Here is a 25,593-nt window from a genome sequence, read left to right as displayed (position 1 = left end):
GCCTCCCTCTCCAGGTAACTCCCTCCACTCCTCCGCTCTTCCCCTCTCTCGCAAACGGTTCAGGATGTGGTGGTGGTGGCGGAGCGGTGGCGGTGGTGGCGGCGGCGGAGCTGGCGGTGGTGGCGGCGGCGGAGCTGGCGGTGGTGGCGGCGGCGGAGCAGGATGTGGTGGCGGCGGTGGAGCTGGCGGTGGTGGCGGCGGTGGAGCAGGATGTGGTGGCGGCGGCGCAGCTGGCGGTGGTGGCGGCGGCGGAGCAGGATGTGGTGGCGGCGGCGCAGCTGGCGGTGGTGGCGGCGGCGCAGCTGGCGGTGGTGGCGGCGGCGCAGCTGGCGGTGGTGGCGGCAAAGGATGTTTTTTTTTTTTCAAAAATTTGTTGCCGAGTGTTTTCTCGGCACTCGGCAGAGACTTTGCCGAGTGCCCGACGCAAAACACTCGGCAAATAAGTGTTTGCCGACTGTAAAATTGCCGTGTGCCGTTTGCCGAGTGTTACACTCGGCAAACGGTTCGCCGAGGGTTTTTTGCCCTTCGCCGAGTGACAGGGGCACTCGGCAATTTCACTGTCTCCCGTAGTGTCTAATTAGGTACTGTCCTGTCATCTATCATTACAGTATGCGTTAGTTATGATCCTGTCAGTTACTAACAAAAATATCCTTAATTTATTGAATCATCTGCATTTGTGTGAGACGAATTACATGGTTTTAATACAACTGGTCAGCAGTCTTTTCATCCTTGGCATATATTTGATTTGTAATGTCAGCTTCACTTAGCTCCTTGCCACAATTTCAGTTTTGTTTTATTCCATTGCCGCAGAATATTTTAGATTATCTCCAAACGGCAACGGGTGGTGGAGGAGGCCTGGGAAAGCGCCACCCAGAGAATCCATTGGCCAGTGAAATCCCCTCCGGGGCTTCCCTTCCACGGGCTAGCTGCTGAATTGGCCTTGTGTTGCTCTTTTGCTCTGATATATATGGACCAGTAATCAGGCCGGCTGCAGGATCATCGGCTCTGCCACAAATCCAAGGAGAAATACAGCTAGCTGCAGAGCTAGATTCCTTTGGCCACCCTTTATTATCCATGTAAGGAATGGAGAGGAAATTGGCAGGCGGCTGCTAACCGACCCCAACAAGTGCTCGTGTGCAAAATCCCTACTGACCATTTAAGCACCCTGCAAAGTCCATTAGAGGTATCTAGAGTCCACTGCTCCCAGCCAGCATGGGGTACTTCTGAGGAGTGACTGGTGACTACCAAGCCACCACAGAGTGTGAGCGGCGACAGGCCGACCGGGTGCAAGAGAAGTGGCCGCGTAGCTCGTCGGCGAGGGCGGCGCCGCCATCTCGGTGCCTACTGCCTTGGAATCACGCATCCACACCATTTGGCCTCAACCTTGCTGGCTTGCCGGGTCACGTCAGGCCGTGTGAGTGTGGGCCGTCCCGTGAGCTTGAGCCTCGCCGGATCAAAGCAGTAGAGTGCTGTATTTACTTTCAAAGATCTTCAGTTTCTCACAGATTGTACTGTTCAGTTGAGTATTATTTGTAATTACAGCAATAATGTATTTTGCAGCATATTTACCTTGTGAGTGCTGTTGATCACCCGGTGTGCGTTCCCTAGATCTGCCCCTGCCTTGGTTGTGCGTTCACCAAAATTCAGGTACTTGCCATCTTGCTGGGTGGCATCAACGCCTGTCCATCTATCCTTTCTGCCTCGGAGTTTTGGCTTCTAAATTTGAGCCTTGTATAGATCCACGGAGAAACACAGCAGAACGATGGAGGCGACGGCGCTGAGTGTGGGCAAGTCCGTGCTGAATGGAACGCTCGGCTACGCGAAATCTGCCTTTGCAGAGGAGGTAGCCTTGCAGCTCGGTATCCAGCGAGACCATGCGTTCGTCTCGGATGAGCTTGAGATGATGCAGTCTTTCATGATGGAGGCACACGAGGAGCGAGACGAAAACAAGGTGGTGAAGACCTGGGTGAAGCAGGTCCGTGACACGGCCTATGATGTCGAGGACAGTCTCCAAGATTTTGCTGTCCGTGTGGCGAGGCCATCTTGGTGGCGATTCCCTCGCACGCTGCTCGAGCGGCGCCGTGTGGCCATGAAGATGAAGGAGCTCAGGGCCAAGGTCGAGGACGTGAGCCAGAGGAATGTGCGCTACCGCCTCATCAACGGCTCTGGATCCAAGGCCACAGCTGCCACTGAGCAATCAAGCAACATTGCTGCAGCCATATTCGGTGTTGATGAGGCAAGGCGTGCCGCAAAGGAGGAGAATCAGAGAGTGGATCTCGTCCAACTGATCAACAAGGAGGGTGATGACCTTAGAGTCATTGCGGTGTGGGGAACAGGTGGAGATATCGGCCAAACGTCCATCATCAGGGCGGCTTACAAGAATCCAGACACCCAAAGCAAATTTCCCAGCCGAGCATGGGTGAGGGTGACTCATCCATTCAGTTCAGAAGGCTTTGTCCGGAGCTTAGTGAACCAATTTCTTGCAGTGGAAGGATTTAAAGATATATTAGACACAGAGAAGACCGCGCACGATTTAGTTCAGGAGTTCGATGGATATGTGAAGGAGAAGAGGTTTCTCATTGTGCTTACTGACCTCTGCACCATTGAAGAGTGGGACCAGATCGAAAAATGCCTGCCAAACAACAACAAAGGAAGCCGAATCATAGTGTCAACAACACAAGTTGAAGTTGCAAGCTTATGTGCAGGGCAAGATAGCCAAGCCTCAGAGCTAAAGCAATTGTCTGCTGATCACACGCTTTATGCATTCTATGACAAGGTAATACTTATATTTTTATTTTTAGTAACATTCTATGACATCGTTATTCTGGTTCAGTTATCCGCGTATCAAGGATTATATTATTTTCCAACAGCATTTAAGCAATTGCAGTGTAATGAAGTACTTCCTCGATTCAAATTATAGGTCGTTTTGGCTTTTATAAATACATAGAGTTTGGTATGTATCTAGACATAACCATTTAGGTGCATAGCAAAAATCATGTATCTAAAAAAGCCAAAACGATTTACAATTTGAAACGGAGGGAATATAAGCTTCCTTGCTTAACTGTAAATTTTGAAGCTTTATTTTAATTATATAAATCTCTAAAGCAATTGTCCCATCTGTGCTTGAAAAGCAACATCCCACTGTGAATGTGAAAAATAATACCTTGTTAAATCCTACAGGATATTCCAGCAGATTTAATGAATGGATATACTAGCAAAATTGTGAAATCACTGCATTTGCTAACTGAAAATCTATACGAAGGGGAAAGATACTGAATCTGTTCATTGCTATAGTCTATGTTGATCGCAGCATCTCTTGAGGGGAGGATAAACATAACTTGGGATTCATCGTTGAATATTAGATGAAGAAGTTATAATTTACGGCTTCTTCATTAGCTAATATAAACACAGCCACTAAACTCTTAAATATTTAGATAGGAGGACACCAAGATATTTCTATCAATAGAGAGCATCGTTTAAACTACAGATTACTGAGTAATAACTGGGTGGGTTTTAGGATTTCAGAGGGAGGTGGATCATTTGAAACCATAACCCTTTACCCCTGATATCTTCAACTATGACCTTAGTCATTTATGTTAGGACTTCAGCTTATAGATATTAAAAACTTAAGCACGGCAGCAAGGCTAGATTTCTGTTATCTGTAATTTTCATACCTTGTTAAATTGATTTATGGCCAGTAGTCACTGACTGCATGATTACATAAAAGGTTATATAGTACTTTGGTTATAGGTACACATAACCTTAAAAAAGAAAAAGAAGAAGATAAAGTTTAAAGGTTGCTTCCAATAATTGTACTTTCTGTTTGTTCAGGGTTCTCAAAATGAAATGGTTTCTATGGATCCAGTATCTAACTTAGATGTGGCCACTACCAGTACAAATGCCCAAACAGTAGCCCCTAGTGAGATAACAGAGAATCAGTGTAAGGATGTTGATGAAATGAAGGTGGACAAAAAGAGCCTCACTCGCATCAGAACGGGTGTTGGTTCTTTGGAGGAATCTCAACTGATTGGGCGAGAGAAACAAATATCCAAAATTATAGGATTAATCTCAAACAAGACTAGCCAACAGAGTCAGGTGATCTCTGTTTGGGGAATGGGTGGTCTTGGAAAAACCACTCTAGCCAATGGCATTTATCAAAGCCCAAAGTTAATTGACATGTTTGAGAAGCATGCTTTTGTCACAATCATGCGTCCTTTCAATCTTGCAGATCTACTTAGAAGTTTAGTCGGACGATTACAGGAAGAGTCTTCTAAGAAGGAAGAACTGTTGAACAATAGACCCAGCAAGACCGAATCATTAGCAATGATGGGGGTTGAAGCCTTGACTAAAGAGTTGAAAAGACTTTTAGAAAAGAAGAGCTGCTTGATTGTTCTGGACGATCTGTCATCCATTGAAGAATGGGACCATATCATACAAGGGTTTTCTTGGATGGAAAAAACAACCCGAATAATTGTGACTACAAGGGAGGAAAGCATTGCAAAGCATTGTTCCGGGAAATATGGAATAGTACACAACCTTGAAGTTCTAAAAGAAGAGGATGCACTTAACCTCTTCAGCTTAAAGGTAATATAATAGAAACCTTGTCACTTTTGCTTGATTTTAAATAGCATTATTACTACAACAGTCTAGCATTTCGTAGAGATTAAAGATGGTCCTGTCGACAACAGAGAACATATGGGAACATGCAAATTTTTTGACATTTGTGTATCATTTGAACAACTGAACCAAGATGATCGATACATTGATATTCAACAGGCTGTTGCCATCCCAATTATTGCCTCTAATGACCTATACATCCATGATTCATATATAACGTTATTTTTGCCTCCCAGTATATCAATGACGCCCGTTCTCCCTTTTAGAAAACACAAGACCACAAACACCACCAGAACACAGCAAAAATATGTTTTGTCCTCTTGTTGAACACAGTAGAGAATGCATTAATTTCTTTTGTCCTTATTTGTTTAATTCCCTTTCCTACTCATTTATCCATTTGAAACCACAAAATAGTTCTCATTTTTCTGAGGATCTTAAGGGAAGGTACTTTTGTTATTATATTAGGTGACTTTTCCAATATTAGTAGTTTCCAATAGCACTGTCAACTATCTATTTTATTTTTTCTTTGTTTCATTATAAAATATATTTACAATTGACTATGAAGATAATATTATTTAAAAACTATTAATTACCCCCACCCACCAAAACACTGAAAACGTCCACAGATCGGGTAGTAGTATTCGTTACTTCATTACGTTGCTAAAGAAAAGTATTAAATGTCTATGGGTCTTCGTAGCCATGTTAATAACTTGGAGATTTTTACAATGGTTAAAAAATTTTGAATCTAGCATAATAACAATCTGAGATATTACTATGAAAAGAACATGATGTCATATGTATTTCAAGTAACGCAGCCTACATTTGTTTTGAGTTGTTGCTACGTGGTGTGTCATATTTCACTTTGAGTGAATGTCCCTGTATATTTTTTATCCTTACTATTAGGGACTAGGACTACATATATGTCACTCAAGCATTTTAGGGGTTTCCACCACCTGATTTTCAGCTATCCAATTTCAAGATATTAACTCAACTTAGATCTAGCTTCATACTAACAAAAGGATCAAGTGTTATACTCGGGTATCAAATAGTTGAATTTTTATTACACTCTTATTACTTGAAAATTATAAAAAAAACATGAATGTAACTTATGGGTAGACTAGCCCTAATTCAAAATTAAACTGATTATAATTATATTGTATAAACAAAAGTCAATTGTCATTTTGAGGTCTCAAAACATATAAATTTCTTAACTTATATACATATCAACCCTAAAGCATAAGTTGTGGAATAAAACTGCGGGACCGAATTCTGGTGTTGAAGCCATCTAAAACACTGAGGAGAAACTTAGTAGTTCTATAGTATTACGGAAATTTCCTTAAAACATAGCTTCAGCTCTACTGTAAACCGATCTCGTATACCTCAGATCATCATATTCATATATGTTAGATTAAAGGAAACTAACAGCTCTCATCAAAGGGGGTCTACTACAGAAAAAAATTAAAAGAATAATGGGCAAGTTTTATGAAAGGCAACTCCCAAGAAAGTTCATGAAGTTGTGAGAATTTTCGGCAATATTTTATAAAAGAATAATGGACAAGTTTCAGCCAAACTTACAAAAAAAATTTATATATCACCAAGTTTCACAGGAAAACTGTTGTTTCAATATGTGTTTATCACTGTGCACAACCAATTGTGCGCCTATCACTAGCAAACAAAATATCAACAAGTAATGCACAATTATTTATTTTTTGGATTGGAGTACTAAAATACTTAAATTGCATTAAAATCAGGTATTTGGGAAGGCTGCAGATTTTGTTAAGCAGAATCCAGAGTTTGTTGAAGAAGCAAACCAAAACTTGAAGAAGTATGGTGGACTTCCCCTTGTGAAGGCAACAGATTTGATTAAGAAGAATCCCGAGTTGTTTGAAGAAACAAAAAAAATCCTAAAAAAGTGTGGTGGACTTCCCCTTGCAATAGTTGCAATAGGTGGCTACTTGGCAAGCCATCCAAAGACTAGAGCTGAGTGGAGAAAGTTGAATGAAAATATCAGTGCTGAGTTAGAGATGAATCCAGAGCTTGGGATGATAAGAACTGTCCTTCAGACAAGTTATGATGGTTTACCCTATGAACTCAAGTCATGTTTCTTATATCTCTCCATTTTTCCTGAGGACCACATCATTAGCCAGAGACGTTTGGTGCATCGATGGACAGTAGAAGGGTACTCACACGAGAGGCGTGGCAAGTCTGCCAATGAAATGGCTGAAAATTACTTTACACAACTCAAATACAGAAGCATGATTTTACCATTTCAACAATCAGTTCGCAGTAGAAAATCAATTGACTCTTGCAAAGTCCATGATCTCATCCGTGACATTGCCATCTCAAAGTCAGTGGAGGAAAACCTTGTTTTTAGACTGGAGGAAGGTTGTGGCTCGAGTACCCATGGCGCAATTCGTCATCTTGCAATAAGCAGCAACTGGAAAGGAGATCAGAGTGAGTTAGAGAGAATAGTTGATCTGTCACGATTACGATCACTAACCGTGTTCGGCGAATTCAGACCATTTTACATTTCTGACAAGATGAGGCTTCTACGAGTGCTCGACTTAGAAGATATAGATGATCTAAAATACCATCAGCTTGATCATATTTGGAAGCTTGTTCACCTAAAATACCTTTCTCTACGAGGATGTAGTGGTATTGATCTACTGCCAGATTTATTGGGCAACCTGAGACAGCTCCAAGTGCTAGACGTCAGAGGTACATGGGTATTGGCTCTGCCCAAAACCATCATCAAGCTTCGGAAGCTACAGTACATCTATGCTGGTCCGAAAAGAGATTATGTAATAGAGGAAAAGAACAGTTTAACCAGGAGGTGTCTTTGGGGGGCGGGTCAATGTGCAACATGTTGCGTACCTGTTCATTGGGACATTGATGCATGCACTTTCGCTTGCTGCGTGCGATTCCCTGCTGTCATGATGGGGTTTTATGAAGAAATAGGCGCTATGGTGCCAAGGGGGACAAGAAAACTGAAAGAGTTGCACACATTGCGGGAAGTGAATGTCGGAAGGGGAAATGCCGTTCTACAGGACATCAAAATGCTCACTGGATTGCGCAAGTTAGGAGTCACCGGCATCAACAGGAAGAATGGCCCAGCTTTTCGCGCTGCCATTTCCAAGCTCAGCAGGCTGGAATCACTATCTGTGAGTTCGTCAGGGAAGCCAGGTTTGCATGGCTGCTTGGATGCTATATCCCCGCCTCCAGAAAACCTGCAGAGCCTCAAGCTCTATGGCAATATGGAAACGTTGCCGCAATGGATCAAGCAGCTCCCGCATCTCGTGAAGTTGAAACTAGTGAGCACCAGGCTATTGGAGCACGATGATGCTATGGAATTCCTTGGGAAACTGTCAAAGCTGGAAATTCTAAGCTTGTCTCGTCAATCGTTTCAGGGTGAAGAACTTCGTTTCCGATCTCAGCAGACTGGAAGAGCTTTCGGAAGCCTCAGGGTGCTCATGCTTGCAAACATGCTGGACATCAAATCGGTAAAGTTTGAACAAGGAATAATGCCCAAACTTGAGCGGCTGCAGGTCACAGGGGCAGCAAATAATGAGATTGGATTTTCTGGGCTAGAATTTCTCCAAAGCATCAACGAGGTCCAGCTCAGTGTTTACATTAGCTGGGATTATGGAAGGATAATAGCTGCTAAAGATACTAAGACCAGGGAAAAGATAGAGGAGGAAGAAAGACAGGAACAAAGGCGCAAGAAAGGTGAACTGAAGAAGAAAGTCCAGGAACAGCTTGCTCGGAATAGAAACGAACCAATTCTGACGTTTGACGACAATACTACGTGGTGGTAGTATAAATTATAGGCTATTTTTTAATATAGGTAAAATTGTAATTAGCACGACATATATTATTCGCTGCTCCCTCGTCTGAAGGAGCTCGCCGCCGGCGGCTATGAAGAACAACGGGAAGAACAGATACTAGAAAGCAGGATCGTTGGAGTGCAGTAGAACATTCACATTCTCTTAAAACGAAAGAAGGAACTGATGAAGGTTTACAGTACGTTTACCACACAGTATGTTCGATTCGATACTAGCATTTCTTTGCAGGCAAATTCTCCTTGAACGGGAAACGGCTCGATTCACGCGTACCTCTCGTTTAGAGAGCGAGCGATCGGATCAAGCACCGAAAGAAAGAACAGTATGTTCATCAATCTCTGGATAGCACGAGGAGCACCAGCCGAGAATCCGAGATCAACCTCAACGCAGGACGGGCCTGGTCGGGTCCTCGTGGTCGCCGGCGGGGCTGCAGGAGAAGACGTCGACGGGCGCTGCCATCGATGTCCTCCGGTCCGGACCTGCACCTGTCGAGGAACAGCATGACGACGGTGATGTCGTCGTGGAAGTGCCGCTGGTGGCCCTTCTCGATAGTCCGGATCTTCTCGTACCTGACCTCCTTCTTCCTCGCTGCCTCCAGCTGCGGAGTCGCCGCCACCAGCCCAGTGCGCGTGCGAGCGATTGGAAATGAAGAGACAATGAGCAAAAGGAAAGAAGATAACCTACCCCTGTACTACCCATACTCTCATGCATACTACCTAGCTTAAGGTTTTAGTAGTATACAATTAATCTCAACCATCGGATCCTTATATACGAGTCCTTTTCGAACAGTAGTATAAGGTAGTATTGTATACCGCAAAGATCTTTTTCACTTTTGCCATTTCGGGCGACTCTGATCTGTAACCTCTTTATATACTTTGCGGTTGCGGCAGGTTCGAGCACACCTACCAGGCTGAAGATCAGCGGGGCTGCCTTGCAGCAGCTGCCAGCCGCAAGGGGTACCTAGTGGGTGGTTAAAAATGAACCGTTCAACCTATTTCTACTTACTTTCTTCTGTTATTACGAAGATGTTTGTACATGACGAGAATTCCATGATATTATTTGTAGGTCCCATCCAAACACTTGTTTATAAATGAGTGGCCAAAGTTCATTTCCTTATGTTGTTAGCATACAATTGCACATTATCATGGTTTGCATTTTTTTGGGGTTCATGATGGAAAGATTAGGCTACTAAATTTTTGACATGACGTTAGCTAAAGTTTAAAAAGTGTGAGGTAGTTCATGAGATGAATGGAATGGTAGGCTCGACGCTAGTGAGGCTTAAGCATGTCGTTTGTGGGCCTAGTGATTTCATCTAGCCACCCAGGCACCCACCCACACACTCTGCTGTGTAGATGAAATCACTAGGTCCAATTTTGAACTAAGAAAGAAGTCCAATACCTTGCAATCTGCTATTGTTTTCTAACTTGACTTTTTTTAGTTATCTAACTTGAATTTGATCTAGCCAAATTAAACTCAAAATTCAACCAAATAAATTACTTGATCTTACCAGGTCAGGTTTAAAGAATTGATGGTGTCAAATTGTGTTATCGATAATTAGTATTTATCACTAAGCCAGCAAAACAAGGTGGAACTAGTCCAATTTGCTGCTCTTTCCTAGATCGGCTCTCCAACGGTCGCCGCTTCATTTTCTCAAAACAGTCTTGTTTATTTGTTTTTCCTCCAATGATCCTCCTTGCAATTATGCTTCGACTTTTCAATTTTTCCTCCCTGCGCTCTCATCTGTTACTGTTCTACTAATCAGGATAACAAGCACTTAATCATGATATGTTATATAATCAAATAAAAAATACACTTCATTTATTTATACTTTGTAAATGTAGGGCCTAATTTATGTTTAGCACCAGGACCTCTAAATCTTAGGTACGGCCCTACTTATGGATTGTTAAAAACTAGACCAAGCTGGCTTCTTTGGATCAGCTAAAGCTTTTAAAAGTCATAATGCACAAATGTACTGAAAAGTTTTAGGAAAGATTGCTTGTAAGATTGTAAAAGCTAGATCAAAACTTAATTAGGTCGGCTAGAGTTTTTGGAAGCCTGAAGTTGATCCAAACGGGGTCTTAAACTAGCTATTTTCAAGGAGCACAATTATACGCGCTAGTTGTTTGTAGTGCTCATGATCGGATTCGTTGGAGGGGCTCAAAGAGCACACAAGCGTTGTACGGAAGATGTCCAGCAAAGCGTTCCGTCTTGTTTTCCTGAATTTCAAAATAGTATGGTACCAAGTATCATCCATTTCAAGGTCCTGTTTAGCTAAGTTTCATCTAAACTTTTGTGCTTGAGAAGCAGATGCCAAGAGCTTATCACCACCTCAGCTCTTATCCACACTACTTTGTTCTCATTCCACCTGCTCATCCGATAGACATCATCATACCGGTGAAGTGTTCAACGAATTCACGTCGCTTTCCCTCATGTACCTCTCAAGGAAGCTTTGCCGCTGAAAATCCACCACAAAATTTGGTGAGTCTTCTTGACATTTTCGGCATTTGGCGATCGGCTGTTGGGCAAAAAAAGGGGGGCTGATGAAAGGTCTCGAACTTTTATCAATTTGTGCCTGGATGGTTAAACCGATCAACCTAATTGTTCAGAGTTTGGTAGTCCAAAATGCTGAGCCAGTTTCAAGCTGTTGTTGCTTGCTTTCATTCTTGAAGGATTAGAACTTGACTACGAGGAGCTTTCTGCGATCGTGCATCTTTACTCATGCTTGGTGTTGCGCCGATCTCCGTGTAGTAGAATAAAAAAAGAAGAAAGGGAACTTGGAGGAGTGGTTGCAGTGTTACCATGTCCAAAGCAGGCTGTAACCTTCTCAAATTTTTTTTTGCATGTAATCAAACATGGTGTATCTTTACAGCCCGTCTCAACAACTAGTACACTCCACAACATAAAATAAATGCTACTGTACCTTTACAGCCTGACCAAAGGCTACTCAGCACTCAGGCCACCATCAATCAAATAAGCAGTATGATTATCACCAGAGTGTGTGAGTACTTTGCCTACATCGAACGCCTCACTGAGCTCTTTGGGCATCTTTGGCTTGGTGAATTGCAAAATAATGGATTCAAGTGCATGCATGCGGGGGAAGGGAAACTTTGCTCCCAACCACCGCAAGGCTATAGGACATCGATCCGTCCAAACCAGCTCCTCTCTCTGTTACACTTTGAGCTGTCGATACGTTGAGTGTGCTTCACATGGGCACAGTCACTTGATCTGGATTCGTTCTAGGACCATACGCCAAGAGTGCAGCTGTGGCGGCAGCTCAGTCACTGTGTAGAGTCATCAGGCCAGATGTGTGAGGTGAGCATCAGGTCTGCCACAACTTGGTAAAGAGAAATTGGCAAGGCAGAACTAGGTGTTGCTTCTGTAGCTCTAGTGAGACGATTCAACATTTATTTTTTGACTGTCATTTGGCCAGATCAATTTGGACTGTTGTTTATATCACATTTGATATTCAACCGCCTACCAATGTATTGAATTTGTTTGGTTCTTGGCTTAGAAACTATTTCTGTAAAGCTTAGAAATCAGGGTGCATCGGGTCTTTGTTGGGCTATTTGGTTAAGTAGGAATGATGTAGTGCTCAAAAGATCCAAGCCTAACTCTCTTATGCAAATAATCTTCAGGGGATATACTGAATAAGATGGTGGTCGCTGCTATCTAATGAGGAAGAGAAGGTCACCTTGAAACAAAGCTGTCGCAATTTGGAGATCGCTATCATGGAAATCTTCAGCAAGTTTGGGTGGAGTTCCAGGAATAGGATTGAGGCCTAGTGTCTGTCATCTTCTGTTTGGATGAAACTTTGTGTAAGGCCTTGTGGCAGATGGTGGTCTAAGAACTGCATTTTGTTTCATGTGGTCGTAGACATTCGCAAGACCGGATATTTCCCTAATCTAAAAAAACATGGAGAACCACACCTTGCAGAGCTATGGAGGCGACGGCACTGAGTGTGGGCAAGTATGTGCTGAATGGAGCATCACTTGGCTACGCGAAATCTTCCTTGGCAGAGGAGGTGGCCTTGCAGGTTGCAGCTTGGTGTCCAGCGAGACCAGGCATTCATCAGTGATGAGCTCGAGAAGACGGTCCTGCATTTTAGCCTGGTGCTACACTAAAGCATAATGCAAACGGAACACCTTTCTGAAACGAAGTATACATGGATATTGTCCATTCACTACCGGAAACAGTAAATTCGCCGAGTGTAAAAAGTGTGCCGAGTGCATTTTTTCGGCACTCGGCAAACACCGTCTTTGCTGAGTGTATACAACGAGGCACTCGGCGAACATAATACACTCGGCAAATAGGAGGTTTGCTGAGTGCAAAAAAAAAGGCACTCGGCAAACGACTCCTGGACACTCGGCAAATAAGCCACACTCGGTAAATCAACAGCGCGTGCATCGCACGTGCGTCGTCCGTTACCGGGTTGGGCCGGCCGTTAGACCTTTGCCGAGTACCTGCCCGCCGACACTCGGCAAATGGTCAAATAAAAACGGCGGGTGGGGCTTCTTCGCCGAGTGCCACGTGGCAGGCACTCGGCGATCCATGCATTTTCGCCGAGTGTTCTCCGGAGTACACTCGGCACACTGATAAATCTTCGCCGAGTGTCCTTAAGAATACACTCGGCACACTTTACGGATTCGCCGAGTGTCGGCCATCAGGCACTCGGCAAATCCTCCGTTGCCGTGACAGACCGTTAACGTCTTTGTGCCGAGTGTTTAATTTTGCCGAGTGTATTTTGGCACTCGGCAAAAGGTTTGCCGAGTGCCCGACGATCGACACTCGGCAAACAGCCTGTTTGCCGAGGAAAACTTTGCCGACTAGACTTCGCCGAGTGTTACACTCAGCAAACCATTTGCCGAGTGTAATTGGGCCTTCGCCGAGTGCCTGGGGCACTCGGCAAAATAACTGTTTCCGGTAGTGATTGGGTTTGTCTGTTTCTTTGTTGTAAGATTGTTTTAGGTTGTATGCAGAACCCTTTTGGAGTTTACTCAGCTTGTATGCCATGGACCATGGTTTGTATAGCGAACATTTCAACCTTTGTAGAAGGTGCTTGGGTTATGCAATTTTATCTTGTGCGCAACTATATTTCTAGGACAGTTGTGTTACGTGTATGTAGAGGTTGGTCCAACAAAAACTAGTACTAATTAGTTAAGTCTTCGGTAGCATCGTCGGCCAGTTAGCTCTTTAAGTATCTTATTGTTGCCAGTGTACCGCCCCATGTGACATAGTGACATCTGCTAATCAATCGCTTTGGATCTAACTGATTGAAAAAATCTACTCCCGAGGGAGTACTTAATTATTTGCTCATGCATCTTATGCTGTGATGCATCTGTCCCTAGGGCAATAATAAAGCGGTTTGTTTCAAAGACCGTTTTTTTTTAAAAAAAAGAGAGATGGTGAGTTTCCTTTGGCAGGCGGAAATCGGCAGGCGGCTGCTAACCGACCCCAACAAGTGCTTGTGTGCAAAATCCCTACTGACCATTTAAGCACCCTGCAAAGTCCATTAGAGGTATCTAGAGTCCACTGCTCCCAGCCAGCATGGGGTACTCCTGAGGAGTAACTGGTGACTACCAAGCCACCACAGAGTGTGAGCGGCGACAGGCCGACCGGGTGCAAGACAGCAAGAGTAGTGGCCGCGTAGCTCGTCGGCGAGGGCGGCGCCGCCATCTCGGTGCCTACTGCCTTGGAATCACGCATCCACACCATTTGGCCTCAACCTTGCTGGCATGCCGCGTCACGTCAGGGCGTGTGAGCTTGAGCCAGCTCGCCGGATCAAAGCAGTAGAGTGCTGTATTTACTTCCACGCCACAAGATCTCATAGGCCACAGAAGGTATATACTTTCAAAGATCTTCAGTTTCTCACAGATTGTATTATTTGTATTTACAGCAAGAATGTATTTTGCAGCATATTTACCTTGTGAGTGCTGTTGATCACCCGGTGTGCGTTCCCTAGATCTGCCCCTGCCTTGGTTGTGCGTTCACCAAAATTCAGGTACTTGCCATCTTGCTGGGTCAACGCCTGTCCATCTATCCTTTTCTGCCTCGGAGTTTTAGGGTGTGTTTGGTTGCATGCATTACATGATGCATGCATGGATGAATCCTGGATGGGGTGGTTCAACCAATTTGCTTGTACCATATGGTTCACTCTAATTAGTAGAATAATGTATTAAGTGGGATAGCCTCATCCTGGATGAGTTGGTCCAATTCACCCAACCAAACAAAATGATCATTATTATTTTAAATCATTTCATATATGAATCAAATGATACAACCAACCAAACACACCATTAGCTTCTAAATTTGAGCCTTGTATAGATCTACGGAGAAACACAGCAGAACGATGGAGGCGACGGCGCTGAGTGTGGGCAAGTCCGTGCTGAATGGAGCACTCGGCTACGCGAAATCTGCCTTCGCAGAGGAGGTAGCCTTGCAGCTCGGTATCCAGCGTGATCATGCGTTCGTCTCGGATGAGCTTGAGATGATGCAGTCTTTCATGATGGAGGCACACGAGGAGCGAGACGACAACAAAGTGGTGAAGATCTGGGTGAAGCAGGTCCGTGACACGGCCTATGACGTTGAGGACAGTCTCCAAGATTTTGCTGTCCGTGTGGAGAGGCCATCTTGGTGGCGATTCCCTCGCACGCTGCTCGAGCGGCGCCGTGTGGCCAAGAAGATGAAGGAGCTCAGGGCCAAGGTTGAGGATGTGAGCCAGAGGAATGTGCGGTACCGCCTCATCAAGGGCTCTGGATCCAAGGCCACAGCTGCCACTGTGCAATCAAGCATCATTGCTGCAGCCATATTCGGTGTTGATGATGCAAGGCGTGCCGCAAAGGAGAATCAGAGAGTGGATCTCGTCCAACTGATCAACAAGGAGGATGATGACCTTAGAGTCATTGCGGTGTGGGGAACAGGTGGTGATATCGGCCAAACATCCATCATCAGGGCGGCTTACAAGAATCCAGACACCCAAAGAAAATTTCCCAGCCGAGCATGGGTGAGGGTGACTCATCCATTCAGTTCAGAAGGCTTTGTCCGGAGCTTAGTGAACCAATTTCTTGCAGTGGAAGGATTTAAAGATATATTAGACACAGAGAAGACCGCGCACGATTTAGTTCAGGAGTTCGATGGATATGTGAAGGAGAAGAGGTTTCTCATTGTGCTTACTGACCTCTGCACCATTGAAGAGTGGGACCAGATCGAAAAATGCCTGCCAAACAACAACAAAGGAAGCCGAATCATAGTGTCAACAACACAAGTTGAAGTTGCAAGCTTATGTGCAGGGCAAGATAGCCAAGCCTCGGAGCTAAAGCAGCTGTCTGCTGATCACACGCTTTATGCATTCTATGACAAGGTAATACTTTTATTTTTATTTTTAGTAGCATTCTATGACAACATTATTCTAGTTCAGTTATCGGCGTATCAAGGATTATATTATTTTCCAATAGCATTTAAGAAATTGCCTGAAAAGGGAATTGCTAAAGGTACTAGATTGGCTAACACATTAATATGCAAATTTACAGTGTAATGAAATACTTCCTCTATTTCAAATTATAGGTCGTTTTGGCTTTTATAAATACATAGATTTTGCTATGTATCTAGAGGTGCATAGCAAAAATCATGTATCTAAAAAAGCCAAAACGACCTACAATTTGAAACGGAGGGAGTATAAGCCTCCTTGCTTAACTATAAATTTTGAAGCTTTATTTTAGTTACATAAATCTCTAAAGCAATTGTCCCATCTGTTCTTGGAAAGCAATCTCCCAATGTCAATGTGAAAAATAATACCTTGTTAAATCCTACAGGATATTCCAGCAGATTTAATGAATGGATATACTAGAAAAATTGTGAAATCCCTGCATTTGCTAACTGAAAACCTATATGAAGGGGAAAGATACTGAATCCGTGCATTGCTGTAGTCTATGTTGATCGCAGCATCTCTTGAGGGGAGGATAAACATAACTTGGGATTCGTCGTTGAATTTTAGATAAGAAATTATAATTTACAGCTTCTTCAACAGCTAATATAAACACAGCTACTAAACTCTTAAAAATTTAGATAGGAGGACACCAAGATATTTCTATCAATAGGGAGCATCATTTAAACTACAGATTACTGAGTAATAACTGGGTGGGTTTTAGGATTTCAGAGGGAGGTGGATCATTTGAAACCATAACCCTTTACCCCTGATGTCTTCAACTATGACCTTATGTTAGGACTTCGGCTTATAAATATTAAAAACTTAAGCACTGCAGCGAGGTCAGATATCTGTTATCTGTAATTTTCATACCTTGTTAAATTGATTTATGACCAAAAGTCACTGACTGCACGATTACATAAAAGGTTATATAGTACTTTGGTTATAGGTACATAACCTTAAAAAAATAACAAGAAGAAGAAGAAGTTCAAAGGTTGCTTCCAATAATTGTACTTTCTGTTTGTTCAGGGTTCTCAAAAGGAAATGGTTTCCGTGAATCCAGTATCTAGCTCAGATGTGGCCACTACCAGTACAAATGCTCAAATAGTGGCCACTAGTGAGATAACAGATGATCAGTGTAAGGATGTTGAGGAAACGAAGGTGGACAAAAAGAGCCTCACTCGCATCAGAACAGGTGTTGGTTCTTTGGAGGAATCTGAACTTATTGGGCGAGAGAAAGAAATATCCAAAATTATAGGATTAATCTCAAACAAGGCTAGCCAACAGAGTCAGGTGATCTCTATTTGGGGAATGGGTGGTCTTGGAAAAACCACTCTAGCCAATGGCATTTATCAAAGCCCAAAGTTAAGTGACATGTTTGAGAAGCATGCTTTTGTCACAATCATGCGTCCTTTCAATCCTGCAGATCTACTTAGACTTAGAAGTTTAGTCGGACGATTACAGGAAGAGTCTTCTAAGAAGGAAGAACTGTTGAACAATAGACCCAGCGAGACCGAATCATTAGCAATGATGGAGGTTAAAGCCTTGACTAAAGAGTTGAAAAGGATTTTAGAAAAGAAGAGCTGCTTGATTGTTCTGGACGATCTGTCATCCATTGAAGAATGGGACCATATAATACAAGGGTTTTCTTAGATGGAAAAAACAACCCGAATAATTGTGACTACAAGGGAGGAAAGCATTGCAAAGCATTGTTCCAGGAAATATGGAATAGTACACAACCTTGAAGTTCTAAAAGAAGAGGATGCACTTAACCTCTTCAGCTTAAAGGTAATATAATAGAAACCTTGTCACTTGCTTGATTTTTAATAGCATTATTACTACAACAGTCTAGCATTTTGTAGAGATTAAAGATGGTCCTGTCGACAACAGGGAACAGATGGGAACATGCAAATTGTTTGACATTTGTTTATCATTTGAACAACTGAACCAAGATGATCCATACATAGATTGATATTCAACAGGCTGTTGCCATCCCAATTATTGCCGCTATTGACCTATACATCCATGATTCAGATATAACGTAATTTTTGCCTCCCAGTATATCAATGATGCCCGTTCTCCGTTTTAGAAAACACAAGACCACAAACACCAAAAGAACATAGCAAAAATGTGTTTTGTCCTCTTGTTGAACACAGTAGAGAATGCTTTAATTTCTTTTGTCCTTATTTGTTTAATTCCCTTTCATACTCATTTAGCCATGTGAAACAACAAAATAGTTCTCATTTTTCTGAGGATCTTAAGGGAAGGTACTTTTGTCATTTTATTAGGTGACTTTTCCAAAATTAGGAGTTTCCAATAGCAAAAATGTGTTTTGTCCTCTTGTTGAACACAGTAGAGAATGCTTTAATTTATTTTGTCCTTATTTGTTTCAGCAATATTTTATAAAAGAATAATGGACAAGTTTCAGCCAAACTTACAAAAAAAATTATATATCACCAAGTTTCACAGGAAAACTATTGTTTCAATATGTGTTTATCACTGTGCACAACCAATTGTGCGCCTATCACTAGCAAACAAAATATCAACAAGTAATGCACAATTATGTAATTTTTTGGATTGGAGTACTAAAATACTTAAATTGCATTAAAATCAGGTATTTGGGAAGGCTGCAGATTTTGTTAAGCAAAATCCAGAGTTTGTTGAAGAAGCAAACCAAAACTCGAAGAAGTATGGTGGACTTCCCCATGTGAAGGCAACAGATTTGATTAAGAAGAATCCGGAGTTGTTTGAAGAAACAAAAAAAATCATAAAAAAGTGTGGTGGACTTACCCTTGCAATAGTTACAATAGGTGGCTACTTGGCAAGCCGGCCAAAGACTAGAGCTGAGTGGAGAAAGTTGAATGAAAATATTAGTGCTGAGTTAGAGATGAATCCAGAGCTTGGGATGATAAGAACCGTCCTTCAGACAAGTTATGATGGTTTACCCTATGAACTCAAGTCATGTTTCTTATATCTATCCATTTTTCCTAAGGACCACATCATTAGCCAGAGACGTTTGGTGCATCGATGGACAGTAGAAGGGTACTCACACGAGAGGCGTGGTAAGTCTGCCAATGAAATGGCTGAAAATTACTTTACACAACTCAAATACAGAAGCATGATTTTACCATTTCAACAATCAGTTCACAGTAGAAAATCAATTGACCCTTGCAAAGTCCATGATCTCATCCGTAACATTGCCATCTCAAAGTCAATGGAGGAAAACCTTGTTTTTAGACTGGAGGAAGGATGTGGCTTGAGTACCCATGGCGCAATTCGTCATCTTGCAATAAGCAGCAATTGGAAAGGAGATCAGAGTGAGTTAGAGAGAATAGTTAATCTGTCACGATTACGATCATTAACCGTGTTCGGAGAATTCAGACCATTTTACATTTCTGACGAGATGAGGCTTCTACGAGTGCTCGACTTAGAAGATATAGATGATCTAAAATACCATAAGCTTCATCATATTTGGAAGCTTGTTCACCTAAAATACCTTTCTCTACGAGGATGTAGTGGTATTGATCTACTACCAGATTTATTGGGCAACCTGAGACAGCTCCAAGTGCTAGACGTCAGAGGTACATGGGTAATGGCTCTGCCCAAAACCATCATCAAGCTTCGGAAGCTACAGTACATCCACGCTGGTCGGAGAACAGAGTATGTAACAGAGGCAAAGGACAGTTTAACGAGAAGGTGTCTTTGGGGGGCGGGTCAATGTGCAACATGTTGCGTACCTCTTCTTCGGGACATTGATGGCCCTTTCCATAAGGCCCTTACAAGGCGTGATGCATGCACTTTCGCTTGCTGCGTGAAATTCCCTGCTGTCATGACAGGAGTTGATGAAGAAAGAGGCGCTATAGTGCCAAGGGGGACAAGAAAACTGAAAGAGTTGCACACATTGCGGGAAGTGAATGTCGGAAGGGGAAATGCTGTTCTACAGGACATCAAAATGCTCACGGGATTGCGCAAGTTAGGAGTCACCGGCATCAACAGGAAGAATGGCCCAGCTTTTCGCGCTGCCATTTCCAAGCTCAGCAGGCTGGAATCACTATCTGTGAGTTCGTCAGGGAAGCCAGGTTTGCATGGCTGCTTGGATGCTATATCCCCGCCTCCAGAAAACCTGCAGAGCCTCAAGCTCTATGGCAATATGGAAACGTTGCCGCAATGGATCAAGCAGCTCCCGCATCTTGTGAAGTTGAAACTAGTGAGCACCAGGCTATTGGAGCACGATGATGCTATGGAATTCCTTGGGAAACTGTCAAAGCTGGAAATTCTAAGCTTGTCTCGTCAATCGTTTCAGGGTGAAGAACTTCGTTTCCGATCTCAGCAGACTGGAAGAGCTTTCGGAAGCCTCAGGGTGCTCATGCTTGCAAACATACAGTACATCAAATCGGTAAAGTTTGAAGAAGGAATAATGCCCAAACTTGAGCGGCTGCAGGTCACAGGGGTAGTAAATAATGAGATTGGATTTTCTGGGCTAGATATTCTCCAAAGCATCAACGAGGTCCAGCTCAGTGTTCACATTTACTGGGATTATAGAAGGATAGGAGCTGCTAAAGATCCTGAGACCAGGGAAAAGATAGAGGAAGTAAGACAGGAAGAAAGGCGCAAGAAAGGTGAACTGAAGAAGAAAATCCAGGAACAGCTTGCTCGGAATAGAAACGAACCAATTCTGACGTTTGACAATACTACCACCTGGTTGTAATGTAGAGTGCAGGCTGTTTTTTGGTATGGGTAGCACGACATATAATATTCGCTGCTCACTCGTCTGAAGGAGCTCGCCGCCGGCGGCTATGAAGAACACCGGGAAGAACAGATACTAGAAAGCAGGATCGTTGGAGTGCAGTAGAACATTCACATTCTCTTAAAACGAAAGAAGGAACTGATGAAGGTTTACAGTACGTTTACCACACAGTATGTTCGATTCGATACTAGCATTTCTTTGCAGGCAAATTCTCCTTGAACGGGAAACGGCTCGATTCACGCGTACCTCTCGTTTAGAGAGCGAGCGATCGGATCAAGCACCGAAAGAAAGAACAGTATGTTCATCAATCTCTGGATAGCACGAGGACCACCAGCCGAGAATCCGAGATCAACCTCAACGCAGGACGGGTCTGGTCGGGTCCTCGTGGTCGCCGGCGGGGCTGTAGGAGAAGACGTCGACGTGCGCTGCCGTCGATGTCCTCCGGTCCGGACCTGCACCTGTCGAGGAACAGCATGACGACGGTGATGTCGTCGTGGAAGTGCCGCCGGTGGCCCTTCTCGATGGTCCGGATCTTCTCGTACCTGACCTCCTTCTTCCTCGCTGCCTCCAGCTGTGGACTCGCCGCCACCAGCCCAGTGCGCGTGCGAACGATTGGAAATGAAGAGACGATGAGCAAAAGGAAAGAAGATAACCTACCCTGTACTACCCATACACTCATGCATACTACCTAGCTTAAGGTTTTAGTAGTATACAATTAATCTCAACCATCGGATCCTTATATACGAGTTCTTTTCGAACAGTAGTATAAGTTAGTATTGTATACCGTAAAAGACATATCTTTTGCACTTTTGCCATTTCGGACGACTCTGATCTGTAACCTCTTTATATACTTTGCGGTTGCAGCAGGTTCGAGCACACCTACCAGGCTGAAGATCAGCGGGGCTGCCTTGCAGCAGCTGCCAGCCGCAAGGGGTACCTAGTGGGTGGTTAAAAATGAACCGTTCAACCTATTTCTACTTACTTTCTTATGTTATTACGAAGATGTTTGTACATGACGAGAATTCCATGATATTATTTGTAGGTCCCATCCAAACACTTGTTTATAAATGAGTGGCCAAAGTTCATTTCCTTTTGATGTTAGCATACAATTGCACATTATCATGGTTTGCATTTTTTTGGTTCATGATGGAAAGATTAGGCTACTAAATTTTCGACATGACGTTAGCTAAAGTTTATGAAGTGTGAGCTAGTTTATAAGATGAATGGAATGGTAGGCTCGACGCTAGTGAGGCTCAAGCATATCGTTTGTGGGCCTAGTGATTTCATCTAGCCACCCAGGCATCCACCCACACACTCTACTGTGTAGATGAAATCACTAGGTCCAATTTTGAACTAAGAAAGAAGTCCAATATCTTGCAATCGCTATTATTTTCTAACTTGACTTTTTTTTAGTTATCTAACTTGAATTTGATCTAGCCAAATTAAACTCAAAATTCAACCAAATAAATTACTTGATCTTACCGGGTCAGGTTTAAGAATTGATGGTATCAAATTTTGTTCACTAGTAGAGAATTGGCTTTCGATGCGCCCCCTTTTATCCCGGTTTAAAGTTGGCCCGGGACAAAAGGGGGTGTGCCACGGTAGGCAAAAATGGAGGGGAGAGTTAGTCCCGGTTGGTAATTGCAACCGGGACGAAAGGCCCCCCTTTAGTCCCGGTTGCAACGGCTAGCTGGGGGGCGTCGGTGGCGGCACCATTTTATCCCTTTTATCCCGGTTGGAGCCTCCAACCGGGACAAAAAGTTTCAACCGGGACAAAAGGTGTTCCTTTTTGTCTCGGTTGGAGTTTTTAACTGGGATAAAAACTCATCCCCATTATATACGGCCAAGACAGAGGACTTTCTTCCTCCTCCAGCCCGAGCCAGTCCAGCACATTGACAGAGAGAGCTGAGCTTCACCTACTCTCCGGTGGTGCCGAAGCAAGGGAGGTGCTGCCCGAAGTTTTTTCCCTCATTTTCGTGGGAATTTCACTCGGCCAATACAAGTGTTGTGAAGGTTTGCTACTTCATCCTCGTGTTATGCTTTGATTTATGCTTTGGAGATGGAAAGATTATTTGCTAGAATGTGATGATGAAGTAGAAAATGGAGAGGTATTTTGAGCTAGAATGTGAGGGAGATTGATGTGTCATATATATAGTATGCATTATTGCAGTGGTTTAAGAATGATGCTACCTTGTCTAGACGGTTTATGTTATCAAATTCAATATGGTTTTTCAAATCCATACTTGTTGAACTTGCATACCGTGTTCATCTCTGCGATGATGTTCTCTGCCGAGCAGCAACATATGTGAAGAAGGAGGTTCGATTCTACGAGAAAGAGTGGATACGGACATCATGACCGTGTCCCCTTTTCCGTAGTATCTAACCTCTTTCATGACGAAGTGCGGTGCCGCCCAGTTGAGAACATGCTCGCGAGATGATCACGGTCTTCAAGTTCAACAACTTCTGCAGTGGTAAGGAAACAATTTTTGTACATAGATGACTTCTGCTACTTGTTGAACTTATCAAATTCAATAAGGTTTTTCAAATCCATACTTGTTGAACTTGCATACCGTGGTCATCTCGCATAGGATGTTCTCCGCCAAGCAGCAACGTATGTCAAGAAGGAGGTTCGATTCTACGAGAAAGAGTGGATACGGACATCGTGACCGTGTCCCCTTTTCCGTAGCATCTAACCTCTTTCATGACGAAGTGCGGTGCCGCCCAGTTGAGGACATGCTCGCGAGATGATCACGGTCTTCAAGTTCAATAACTTATGCAGTGTTAAGGTAATAATTTTTGTACATAGATGGCTTCTGCTACTGGAGGAAGTGGCGATGGTGGGGGCGATCGTGGTTCCTATTTCGGCAAGGGGAAAATCATAGTTGACCCTCAGCATAAGCCGAAGAAAAAGAGCGCGCTGGAAAAAGCAATGCTTTGTTATTTGCAGCAACGTCATGAAGAAGCTGTTGCCGCGGGTCAGGAACCTCCTTTTGGTGGTCGTTATGCTCCACCCTCAGTCCCGGGTGTTTCACGTCCACTTAGTACTACAGTTTCAGGCGGCACAAATAAACCTAAGGATGAGGTTGGGTCAGCGGAGCCTTCGTCTTCACCGTCCAAGGATGCTTAAAGTCCTCCTAGATAATAACCAGTGGATGGCTTGTTGTATTGTATCATGTTGTTTGGAACTTTAATTTAAATATGTGTATTTGGATCTTCATGTTGTTGTATTGTACCATGTTGTTTGGATCTTTAATCGATTTTCACGCGTAATCCATTGTCAAGTGTAATCCATTTTTATGCGTAATACGATGCAGATGGACCGGCAATGGATGTATAATGCAGATAGGTGGAGCAAGGCGTTTATTGATGGCTTGCATTATTTTCTCGAAGTGGCCAAAGCGAACAAGCCAGGGAATAGGTTCGTATGTTGTCCATGCTTCCAATGCAATAACAAGAAGGAGTATTCAAAGGATTACTGGGGGACTATTCACAGCCACTTGTTTAAATACGGTTTCATGCCTAACTATTTGATTTGGACCAAGCACGGTGAACTAGGGGTCGTAATGGAAGATGGCGAGGAGGAGGAGGAAGATGACACACCATTCCAGACTGGGTTGCAGGCCAAGCTTTTGCAGGTACTACAATGGGCGAGGCTGATGAAGATAAGTTTGCAGAAAATGGCCCTACTGATGACCTTGGTCAGGTGATACGAGATGCATACAGAGATTGTGAAACTGAGAAGGAAACAGCAAAGTTGCAGCGCATGATAGATGATCACCAAAAATTGTTGTACCCAGGTTGTCAGCAGGGCCATAAAAAACTAGGTACGACACTAGAATTTGTGCAATGGAAGGCAAAAAATGGTGTGTCCGATAAGGCATTTCAGGGGATGTTGAACATTGTCAAGAAGATTCTCCCCGAGAATAATGAATTACCGTCCACAACATATGAAGCTAAACAGATTGTTTGCCCTCTCGGATTGGATGTTCAGAAGATACACGCATGCCCTAATGACTGTATCCTCTATCGTGGTGATGAATACGAGAAATTGGATGCTTGTCCCGTCTGCGAAGCCCTATGGTATAAGATCAGGCGAGATGATCCTGGTGATGTCGAGGGGTAGTCTCCCAAGAAGAGAGTTCCCGCGAAGGTGATGTGGTATTTCCCTATAATACCACGCTTGAAGCGTTTGTTCAGGAACAAGGTGAATGCTAAGTTGATGCGATGGCACAAAGAAGACCGTAAGGAAGATGAGATGCTGAGACACCCCGCAGATGGGGCACAGTGGAGATCAATTGATAGAACATTCCCAAAAGGAGAATTTTATTATGATGGACGACAATTAGACACTCCGATGAGCAACACCACGACGGGAAGATTGTAGACATATACTTTGATTTATTTGTATATATAATACGCGCTAATTATGATCGATTTGTTCTAAGCTAGTTGAATTGTGTATATGAATTGTGTATAAGAATTGTGTATATATATAGTAATTGTATAATTACAAATCCTATTCGTTTAAATACTAGTTGATTTCGTTCTAAAAAAATCTCAACTACTAAAGGTTAACAAAAGGGCCGCGGTACTACGTACGTGATGCATGCATGAAAAATTCAGGCACCAGGCAGTGCCATGCAGGGCGCCATTTAGTCCCGGTTGGAATCCAGCCGGGACTAAAGGGCCTGTCCCGCGCCTGGCGTGGACCTTTACTCCCGGTTAAAAGACCCGGGACTAAAGACCCCCCTTTTATCCCGGTTGGTTTATCCCAGATGGATTTTCGGGAGATATGCACCCTACCAACCGGGACTAAAGGCCAATTCTCTACCAGTGGTTATTGATAATTAGTATTTATCACTAAGCCAGCAAAATAAGGTGGAACTAGTACAATTTGCTGCTTTTTCCTAGATCGGCTCTCCAACGGTCGCCGCTTCATTTTCTCAAAACAGCCTTGTTTATTTTTTTTC

The 25,593-nt window shown here is 43.4% G+C and overlaps 1 protein-coding gene and 1 pseudogene across 4 annotated transcripts; both read left to right on the top strand.

Annotated features, from left to right (window-relative positions):
* The first annotated feature begins 935 nt into the window (after nt 1–935).
* LOC117833123 (disease resistance protein Pik-2) lies at nt 936–8,640 on the top strand. Of its 4 annotated transcripts, none has more exons than XM_034712519.2 (5): nt 936–1,414; nt 1,561–1,647; nt 1,738–2,776; nt 3,832–4,584; nt 6,369–8,640. In XM_034712519.2, exons 3-5 carry the CDS (start codon nt 1,763–1,765, stop codon nt 8,430–8,432), a joined length of 3,831 nt encoding a protein of 1,276 aa, XP_034568410.1. In that variant the 5' UTR covers nt 936–1,414; nt 1,561–1,647; nt 1,738–1,762; the 3' UTR covers nt 8,433–8,640. The 4 variants fall into 4 exon arrangements, with proteins under 4 accessions (XP_034568410.1, XP_034568408.1, XP_034568409.1 ...); XM_034712517.2 differs by having other exon boundaries at nt 936–1,461; XM_034712518.2 differs by having other exon boundaries at nt 936–1,466.
* A 5,143-nt stretch (nt 8,641–13,783) lies between these two features.
* LOC117833312 (disease resistance protein Pik-2-like) lies at nt 13,784–21,604 on the top strand (annotated as a pseudogene).
* The last annotated feature ends 3,989 nt before the right edge of the window (nt 21,605–25,593 follow it).

Source organism: Setaria viridis, chromosome 8, assembly GCF_005286985.2.
Source record: "Setaria viridis chromosome 8, Setaria_viridis_v4.0, whole genome shotgun sequence".
NCBI lineage: Eukaryota > Viridiplantae > Streptophyta > Magnoliopsida > Poales > Poaceae > Setaria > Setaria viridis.
This window is presented reverse-complemented; position numbering and strand designations above follow the sequence as displayed.